Consider the following 11,063-nt stretch of genomic DNA (forward strand, 5'->3'; position numbering starts at 1 on the left):
GCCGAATCTCCCTGATTGTGTTCGGGCCGGCTCGGCTCAACCCGCTATGTACGATGGCCAGCTCTGACAGCTCGAGTGATGAAAGAGCACAGAGCGGCCAGGCTGAACACAGAGCAGGGCTGCCCCGCCCCCATCACCAGCCGACATCAGCCTGAGACAGGGGGGGACTGTGTGCAGGACACCGCGCTGTGAACGCTGTGACCGAAGATCACAGGACACGGAGTGTGAGCTGACAAGGGGGAGGAGGTTAACCATTGCTGTGCCAGTAAGTTGGTTTAAGATCCTTATGTATATCTATAATTAATGCAGTGAAGTCCAAATACAGGGTGCTCAATGCTGACTGCTTTATTAAAGGTTGAAAAATGCACAATGCAAATATACACTATATCAAAATGAAAAGCATTTAGGTGATTTGCATTCAAAGTCTTGACCAGTCTGGGATCTGCAGGTGACGCCTGTAAAATTGGGGGACATGGGACCAGCTCCCTTGTGGTAGCAGGTATCTTTTAGCCTCACACATCTTAAAGTGACAATAAAGTTAAACTTTTTTTTCCCCCTTCCCAATCCTACTGTAGGGACTTACCTTAAAGGATGTCTCTTAGGCCTCATTCACACGAGAAACAGCCGAGAAACAGCTGCGTGCACGGCCGTATCGGGCAGCTCCTGAGTACGTGGCCGTATGCCGCCCTATGCTCACCCACCCTGCACGTCTGTGCGGGTACTCGTACGCTGACAGGATGGATACTGTCTGCTTCCAATACGGGACACCTGTACCCATACGGACCTGCACTTGGGGTGAGCGTAGGGTGGCGTATGGTCATGTACTCCCATAGAGAAGGACAGGGGCTGCGTACTAATCACACGCAGCACCTGTCCTTCCTGGGAGCTGCCCAATATGGCCGTGCACGTTTACCCAAATAGAGCTTTCTTTTGGTGCTATTTGATCGCCGCTGGTTTTTATTAAAAAATTTTAGACAAATGAAAAAAGACAAAAAATTGTGGAAATAAATATTTTCAACTTTTTGTTATACAAAATATCAAAATCTCCTGCCTACCTTGTTGCACGGAGGAGGCTGTGAGGCGGCATGTCAGTCTGCTGCAGACCTTCCCAATCGATCCTGCACAATCCTTTCGGCCAGCGTTCACTGAAAGAGCGCTGGCCGAAAGGATCCGAGTGCCGGCGCAGACTCAGCTACACGGTCTGCATCCGACAGAGATGCAGACCGTGTAGCTGCTCCCGCAAGTCAGGTATGCGGTCCGTGACCGCATACCTGACTTCTGAGCTGGCTGCGGGTCACAAAGTACCGGCTCCCAGGCCGCCAGTGGCCCGCGGACCGGTACATTGAGACCCCGGCATTTTTGCAGTTCCCTTGGAATATGCCTCCCGAGGCAAACGCCTTGTTTGCCTTGTGGCAGATACGCCCCTGCTTGCCACACTTCCGGACCCCAGATCTGTGGAGCAGCTCTAACATCCACGGAATCTCCCACCAAAGATGCCAGCCTCCTAAACTACAAGTACCTTGGCTTAAGCCCATTGGACTTACAGGACACCATTGCCTGTTATTATCCATTAACTCTGCATTGATATTTGCTGTTGTTGCTGAATCCATTGATTCTGCATTGATACTAACTGCTGATGCTAACTCCATTAACTCTGCATTGATATTATCTGTTGTGCTAAACTCCATTAACTCTGCATTGATATTAGCTGTTGTGCTAAATTGCATTGACTCTTTATTGATACTCTATACTACTGCCGTCAGTTGGCTTAGATTCATACTACTGTATATCCGTTCCTACACACGGGGCATGATGTGAAGCAGCTCCTTCTCCGCCTTACTCATATACAGGTGAAACTCGAATAATTAGAATATCGTGCAAAGTTCATTTATTTCACTAATGCAACTTAAAAGGTGAAACTAATATATGAGATAGACTCATTACATGCAAAGCAAGATAGTTCAAGCCGTGATTTGTCATAATTGTGATGATTATGGCTTACAGCTCATGAAAACCCCAAGAACCCCAAATCCACAACCTCAAAAAAGTAGATTATTACATGCAATCAATAAAACAAGGATTGTACATAGAACAATATCGGACCTCTGAAAAGTACAAGCATGCATATGTACTCAGTACTTGGTTTGGGCCCCTTTTGCAGCACTTACTGCAATTACTTTTGCACGATATTCTAATTATTTGAGTTTCACCTGTACTGGGCACCAGAGACCTAGCTGCAAAACTGATCCCCGTCTTTCCATTTATAGGCGTAGGTTCCGTAGTTGCGATCCATAAACAAACCCCCCAGGGGCAAGGAATTACAACGGCAGCTGAGACCCCCCATGCGTCACTGCACCAAATCAGTCAAGCAAACCAAATGGCAAACGCACTCATCAATTTGTAACCAGCTCTAAGCAAGGTGCACATGGAAGGGCTTTATACAGTACAACAGCAAAACGTTTCCCAGCATACTCACCAGCCAGCATGCAAAAAAACTTGTCTCACCGCTAAGTGCACTGGTTAGGCGTATGTGACATACTGTAGAGCAGGGGCAGCGAATTAAGATATAAGGAGGTCAAGTAAGTAAAATTTTCACTAAAATGCACAGTGGCTGGGGTAGATATCAGGAGTCTCAGGACTGTGGAATGTACAACGTAGCATACAGCTGCTTAGACCCACTAGAGAAAGAGAATGAGAAACATTTTTAAAGAAAACATACATTTCATGCAAAGGTGGGCCTCATTGCTTTGATCATTTAAAAAAACCTGAACCTTTATATTAAATATTAATATTTAATACTTGAACGTACTTGGATACATTTTAAAGAGTTAACTCCTGAGTTTAGTGTCACTTTTACATATTGGGTGCAGGGGTCAGAGTATGTAAAATGCAATATAGACCACCAAAAATCGTAGTACAATAGTGTGGAGGGGGGCTAATCCCCATCACCCATGATCAGAAGAGGACCCCTTGTGATGGCTACATAAGTTCTTCCATTTCGAAACTCGGAGCACAGGGCTCGCTGTGTTGTAGCCATGACTCTGGACTGACATATAACAGAACGTATATATCTGCTGAATAACTGGAAGTGAACTCTACAGACTTCTGTGTATGGGGTCAGCTGGTACAGTATGCAGGTAGGACATCGGTTCGGGTCCGATGGAGGAGGTGATAGTGACACAGCAGCGATCCTCGTATTGCTGTCACTCACAATGTGTGTGTGCTGGGAGCGGTGACTCCCCGTGTCTCCATGGTAACGCGGCTAGCTGTGCGCCCAGACAGTGAGCTGTACAGAGGCCGGCGCGGTGTACACAGCCGGGACCCCGGGAACCCCATTCCGTGTAAGTCATTCCATGTCCTGTGTGTACAACATGTAAAGATCGCAAATCGTTTTGCTGACTTTCTGTAACCTCCCACATCTTGTATGTTGGAAGTGTGGTAGAAGTAATACAAGCATTTCCTACATAAAGGACAACTACTTGTTCCATCCTGTTTAGATGCATTTTTGCATATTTGTGTCGCATGCATTTCAATGGGCTGCTTTACGCACGACCTAAATGCGGCAAAGAACCGCATGCACCCTCTGGAGCAATCAGCGCCACTCATTTGTATCTGCATGTTTCTTGCCCATTTGTCATGCATTTTTGCATTTATTCCCCGTTCACACCTTCATGTTCCGTGAGCACACGCCCAACGTGTGCATTGACGCGCACTCACGGAACGCATCAAAAAAGTGCAATGCGCTTGTGCTGCCATTACTTGTTAAAGGCACCCCAAACACAGCCAGGAAAACTCACATTCTCCCCCCTCATTAATTTGTGCTAAACATTCACAAACACGTAGTGACAAAACACAGAACGCCTGTAGCAGAATCTACTCAATTAGTGGCTTTCCCTCGTTTGTTGTACGCTCAGCACCCATTGAAATCACTGAGCAACGCACAGCGACTGCAGGGAAAAACATGCGAATGTGCATGAACACCACACACACTCACAGAAATGTGAAGGTGTGAACGGGGATTTAGTGTGTTCTGGCCCGATTGTGGCCGGAACGCACTGGATGGCATTGTGGCCAACTCAGTTTGTTGTGGGACGGGGGGAGGCGTAGGCGCGGGAGAGGGCGTGATCAGCCGCACGTGAACACAAGCCACGTCAATGCAAGCACTATTTTTTAGGACCGGACTACAGGCATTAATGTGCCTCGCGCTCCTGTGCAGCCGGAGGGTGTGGCTGTGGTGCCAGTCACTTCAATGCACCGCTAACGGTGAATCCACGTTCACACCTTTGCATTCCTTGAATACGCACCAAACACACTAATTAAACATGTCAAAAACATAGTATACAAAAACATACTATATGCTTGCGGTGCCATTATTCTTTAAGGCCACACCAAAAGCCACTGGGATAACACACAAACATGTAAAAAATACGCAACATGCCTGTAGCAGAATCTGCTACATGAGCTACTTTTTTTGCATTTGTCGCATGTGCAGCACCCTCTAAAATCAATGGGCAAAATGCAGGAAAAAATGCACGTGAGGTGTGAATGGGGCCTGATTTCCACCAGAAGGGTGCTGCACTCACAGGTCCTTAGACAGCTGAAGCTGAGGGGAAGAGAGGCTATAGGGACTGGTCTAAGAGCATGCCAGCTCCTAGGATCGGGCGGGTATAACTTTTAAAAAAAAAATCTTTATTTAAAGTTTTTCAATAATACAGACAATACATCAAAGAACACAAAGGATAGGACAAAATACAATCCGGCGTATATATCGGTAAAGTCAGACATTCATAAAGTGACCAACAGTATAGCGGCTATCACAAGCCAAAAAGGGTGGTATGTGGAGCACTCAGGTACCCGTGTATATATAGCAGTATGAGATCCCAGGGGCTATGGACATGAGCTGATTAATATTGTTTTTCTTCTCAGGGATACTTTTTACTACAATCATACTGGGATGTATGACCGTGCGCCGAGAACGTTTGCTGTTACTTTGGGCAGCACTCAGGAAAATGTGGGCCCAGGAACATATGACTTGGCCATTGTCAAGACCTACAAGCCAGGTTAGTTGGGGTCTACATCTACTGCATAATGAGACCTCTTAGGAAATATGGGGGTCATCATTACTGCCCTTCTGAAAAGGTAAGTTCCATAACAGAGTCTGAGTTTGATACTTCTTAGCTGTAGAACTGGAACAAGCACACAGCAATCAAAGTCAGAGAAACGTCAGACCATATCCATATACTTGTTCTGGGTCAGTGATTTAAAAAATACAAAGCCAGGCAACCTGGATTTCCAGAAGGAGAATTCTGCAAAGGCAGCCTTTGTATTTTTCTTATGACATTCCTTTATAAACATTGCAAAGTGAAGTAAAAGAGTGCAGTAACACATTGTAGCCAGTCAGATCATGACTATTTCATTCTGATCGGTTGCACTGACTTCTGGGTACTGGGTTACTGACCTTAAAGTGACCTTGATGCTAGCAAAAAAATAAAAGAGCTCTAAAGTCCCAGCATATACTATCCTGTTATGTGGCCATTGACTATATATTGAGCCTATAGGCACAATTGTAGAGTGCCTACTTGTGACTAAAGCCTTATAATAAAGGACAGAAAGGAAATCCATCCCTAAGAGCAACAAAATTGGTAAACTAAAACTAGCCATACATGCTAAGATTATTCTTAGTCCTGTGGGCTGAACAAGATATAACCACTCAATTCCCCCATCCACACTCTTTAGGTAATCTCCCCTATTGGCTAAAGTATTCTGACAACCGACACTTATGGCTGTCAGAAAACTCAAACAGTGGCTGGTTGCAGTCACTGTTCCACCAAGAATTTTCCACTTGGCGCCCTTGACAAAAGTCAATTAAAGGCTTTTCCCCATAGTTCTCCTTAGGGTAACGGGAGGACACAAACTAGCGTCCTCCCGTCACCCTAGGCTCAGCTACTGCTCGCGGTATACTGAGACGCCGCAGCTGATGCGGATCCCGACAATTGTGCCGGGATCCGCCCAGCTGCGTGACTGACAGCTGGCTCTGCCTAAAAGTGTATTTCCACTTTTGCAGCCTAATTGGGAAAACACCTATGTTATGTTTGTTATATATTTCCGTTTACATTGCATAATAATAAAAAAAAAAATTGCTACTTATATTTTTTAATGTTTTATACTTGCTTAAAAGCCTTACTTAGCTTCCCCCACAGGGGGCTGTGGAAAGTTAGGTGAGGTGAGTCATTTTCACTCAGCCTCATAGTTCGAGCCGACGTGTGACAATGAAACTGTTACACGTCGGCTCAATAGATCGGAAAGTGAGCAAACACATACCGGCGCTCGCTCACTTCTCGATCATGTCCCTGTCACTCACGGCTCCCTGCAGGGATTCCCCCCCTCCCCGCTCCGATCCTCCAGCGCTGACTGGCAGAACGGACTGGGGAAGGGGGCGGGTACAGCTGGCTCTACCTCTAGATAGGCAGAGCCAGCTGTCAATCACACAGCTGGGTGGATCTCGACAGTAATGTCGGGATTCGTCCTGGCTGCGGCGCTCTCAGTATACTGAGCTTTGGGTCACGGGAGGACACTAGTTTGTGTCCTCTCGTGACCCTGAGGAGAACTATGGCGAAAAACACTGACCCCATAGTTCTCCTTTAACCTTGTCTATACTGTGCTGGCAGATTCCATTATCAGTTGTAAACCATATTTGAACATGGTCAGTCCCAACAAAGGGTTAAAGGTCTATAAGCATTGTATGTTAACGAGAAGAAGCTCGGTCCAACCCTCAGTCTGACACTATAGTTTCACTTTCAAACTGCTCAGAGTAGTCTGGAATCTGCACAAAGGTGTTCACCAAAGAAATAACTAAAAGTTAGGTATATTTCGGTATTCTGTGTGCATGGGCAGGGCCGGATTTCCCACATGGCCACCAATGCCCGGCCTCGGGGCAGCAGGGAGTAAAGGGGCAGCAGGGGTGTGTAATTCCTATCGCCCGACATAGACGAGACATGCAGTTTCAGGCGGGTATTTTTACTACATTTAGCCCTGCTTCGGGCAAGCAGGGCTAAATGTAGAGCGGGGAACTTGTCACTCATTTTGTGCAAGTGATCTCGGCGAAGTCGCTGAGATCACTTGTATGCAGCCTGCAGGTCAAAAAGTAAATTGAGGAACCTGGCCTTGGGGCAGCAGAGAGTGTAAATCCGGCCCTGTGAATGGGAACACTTGACAAACATTTAGTGGAGTTTTCTCAAATTTGACTTCAAAAGTGGAACTACACTTTAAGTCCTACTCCACCTCCCCTGGCACTAAGCCCTATCCCATTGCACTTCATGTTGCCTTATGAGGTCATTAAAAATATTAAGGTTTAGCCTTGGCTATGTCCAGAAGGTGCATGTGAAATTTTGTGTGTGATAAGCTTTTTATGTTTTTTAACAACAATCGGCATCTTTGCATTATATTGATAAGGTCAGTATTGGATATTTTAGGGTACTACATGAAATCAGCCTGTGAAATGCTGCGGAATTTTGTGGAATCCACTGTAGCCAAGTTTGGGACATGTGGGGTTGTTGTGTGTGCTTCCTGAAGTCTGCTGCATAACTACCTTTATGGCTGCTTAATGTGTCACAAACCAGATTTAACCTTTCAGGGAATCATATTAGTGGCTATGAGAAACTTAGTACTGACACTTGCACATGTGAGAGACAGTAGGGACCTTAAAGGAGGTGTGTTTGCCAGAGGCGTAACTCGGAACCTCAGGGCCCCAGTGCAAGAAACCATGAAGGGCTTCACCCCCCCCCATAAAAAAATGTCGGCGCCTTGGCAGTTACTGGGTAGTGCGTGTGTGTATTCCCAGGAGGCAGGGCCACCAGTTGAAATCATGGGACCCCTGTGTGGATTGATTAATATTATTTAATAATTTATATTTATTTTAATTTTGTTTTCCTTTTTAGCACATTTTTATTTGATTATGTTTTACTTTTTATAAATTTTTTTCCCCCATTTTTATTTATTTTATTATTTTTTACTTTTTTTTCACTTAACTTTATTGCTATCACACAGGGGCAAACAAGGTACAATAGTGAATAACCCCCTCAGTTTCACATAAGGAATAGCTCTGCAAATTTTTTTTTTTTTAAAACAGCCCTTCCTGTTGCAGGCTGACACAGTTAAGCCACTGCATCACACCTAGCAGCGTTGTCAGCCTGCCCTTCTTCAGTTAACCATTGGGCTGACTATCAGATCTGCAGGAGGCATGTGCAGACCTGAAGGGTGGCCTAACAACCAACTAAAGTAGTGCATATGGCAGGCTTACAATGCTGTTGTTAATTGCAATCAGTGGTTTATCAATGACAGCCAGCAATAGGAAGCACTGTTACTGGCAGAAACTCCAGATTACAGACTTTGCAACCGATTCACAAACAACGATTTGTTTAAAGTAGTATTAAACTCTCAAACTTGTTTTCAGTAATGAATCCAGCAAACAAATATATATTGCCAACTAAACTATTACATTATACTTTTGCCCAAGCACTTACAGTCATTAAGTTTCCAAACAACTCCAACTCTCTCTGCTCCGCTTCCCTGAACTGCCTGTCCAGTGTAAGATCACAAGGGGCAGAGCAGTCTCCAGCATTTATCCATCTATGAGCCTGGAGAACGGAGGAGCGGGGAGTTGGGAGTAGGGAGGAGGGGATGCTTGCCTTGCTGTGGGTGTGTGTTTGTGGAGACACACACAGCTTACTAGCACATGCAAGGGTGACTCCATAGGACCCTACAAGTGAAAGGAGCCACCCTAAAACAGGAGATCAGGGCCAGTGCTCAGGGGGACCAGATGATTTTGCAGGAAATTAAAACTTTTAAATATCAAGGAACTGCATCCATGGTAAGTGATTTCATTAACATATCTAATCGCTTAAAATCATTTTGACGTTAGTATCACTTTAAATAAACTGAATAAAGTGAGGCATAATGCCAAACACACTGAAAAATAGATTTAGGGTTTGCATACACTATACCTTAATTCATTATTAGCCTTTTTTATTTGATAAACATGGTAATGATATTTGCTTATAACAATGTTTTTTATTTTTAATGTGTACCTATTCTAGGTGGATATGCCCCATTTCTGTCAGTGTCAAAGCGGGATTTTGTCTTCAACGCGCCACAGACGGTCTCTGTCGCTCCTGGACCAGGACACTATGAAATATCCAATTTAAAGGTGAAATTAATAATGAAACAGACATTATTCAAACGAGGACAGATATAAATGCGAAGCTGGAATACAATGGAAGCACAAGCCTGTGTCATAGGCCTCCTGCCTGTTAAAGCCCTCTGAGAGCTGGAGCGCTGCTTGTAAACCATCTGCTCCTGCTAATTTCATTCTAATTGCTTTAGAAGTTGTCATTTTTTAACACAATAACACTTTCCTTAATGGACTGAAAATGTCATCCAGAAAACTGTTATTTCCTGAAACCATAACTAGCTTTTACTTAATCTGTAACATAGTGATAGCCCATTCAGGTTGATTAATGAAAACTAGAGAAAAGGAAAACTGAAGGTGTTGTAAAGTACAGGTTATAACTTTTCATATTTTTCAGTTTTGTTATTTCCTCTCATTTGATTGTTATATTCATCTGCTATTATGTAGTGGATTTAGCATATGGAATCTAATAAGTGGTTATAGGCAACTGCCACTTTTTTTGATTCCTTTTTTCCATTAACTTGAGTTATTTATTCCGTATTCGCAGACGTATGTTGATTTATTGTTCTATGAAATCAGACATTTTTTTTATTTTTAGGCCGGCTTAAAGGATAATTAAACCCTCTGGGTTTTTTTGCATCTACTGCTATGCAAAAACATAAAAAAAGTGACCAAAAGGTTAACATTTACCTGTGTCTTCTCCACGCGCTCCCGTCCGAAGATCTGAAGATTCTCGGGCGGCCGCAAAGGATCATGTGGCGGGCGCATGTGCAGTAGAGATCTTTGGCTGGGAGAAGAGGAGAGACACAGGGTAAGTCAATGCCAGCATTGGGACACAGAAGACACAGCAGTCCGTGCTGGATCAGAGGTCGGCACCAGCGCTGGAGGGACTCCTAAAAACTAGTGGAAAGAAGATGATCGGATTAAGAGGCATCATTTAAGGTAAGTCCTTACACCAACATGGAGGGGGGGGAAACAAATGTGACTTTAACCTCTTGCCGTCCGCCCGTAGTAAAAAAACGGACGGACGGCACTGCAGCATCTGCGGGTTGCCGTCTCCAGACGGCAATTTTTTTCTGCTCGCGCGCGCCCCCTAGCGGGCACGCATTGTATTGTTTTAATGCACACAGTAGTGCAATGCACAATACTGCACCAGGTGCACATGTGTTGGGGTGGCATTCATTTTAAATGGCAAACCAACTCACTAAAGCAACACACCTGCATTTCAACATGCAGCAACACGCGGTAACACACTACCATGCATTGCTGTGCAGAGTGTTTATAAAAAAGGGTCAGGTGCAGTTTCTTATGCGCTGATACAAAATGGCTACCTTGGTGCAAATCACAATTATATTCCCTTTTGATAAGCTCTTTAAAAATGTATGTATTGGCAAAATTGAACAAAGATTAACATGCGCAGCACATCCCTGCAATACATGCATATTTCCCCATGTTTTACCCTTTTATAAACACTGCAAGTACAGAAAAATACTTGTTCACCTGTCACAAACCCAGTGAGCTCCTAAATTCATGTTTGAGCTGAAAAAAACACAGTGCTTCTGCTGCACTAAAATTCCAATCAGCGCTGTCAGCCAGCCTGAGCTTTCATCTGCAGGACTACAGCACATTGTTATCGCTCCTTATCTGCATAAGGTGGAGATATTCTGTAGTACAGCAGACAGGCCCGGATTTCCCACAAGGCCACCGAGGCCCGGCCTCGGGGCGGCAGAGGGCCGACGGGCGGCAGCGGTGACCTTGTGGGGAAGTTGCGGGCGCCGGTGTAAGGTATCCGGCGGCCGCACACTACGGTCCGCCGCCATCCAATCACGACGGGGCGGCCCGAGGCTCCGCCCACCGGCTCCGTAGTGTGCGGCCG

At 45.0% G+C, this 11,063-nt stretch overlaps 1 protein-coding gene across 1 annotated transcript in view; it reads left to right on the forward strand.

The window, feature by feature from the left end:
• Positions 1-3,205: 3,205 nt before the first annotated feature.
• STPG2 (sperm tail PG-rich repeat containing 2) overlaps positions 3,206-11,063 on the forward strand; it is a 381,107-nt gene continuing 373,249 nt past the window's right edge. The window contains exons 1-3 of the mRNA XM_018567630.1: positions 3,206-3,341; positions 4,927-5,060; positions 9,096-9,205. Coding sequence (XP_018423132.1) covers positions 4,955-5,060; positions 9,096-9,205 — 216 coding nt within the window. The 5' untranslated portion in view covers positions 3,206-3,341; positions 4,927-4,954. The remainder of the gene's footprint in view (positions 3,342-4,926; positions 5,061-9,095; positions 9,206-11,063) is intronic.

The sequence above is a fragment of the Nanorana parkeri genome, unplaced genomic scaffold (genome assembly GCF_000935625.1).
Source record: "Nanorana parkeri isolate BGI_ZX_2015 unplaced genomic scaffold, ASM93562v1 scaffold1077, whole genome shotgun sequence".
Classification (NCBI taxonomy): Eukaryota; Metazoa; Chordata; class Amphibia; order Anura; family Dicroglossidae; genus Nanorana; species Nanorana parkeri.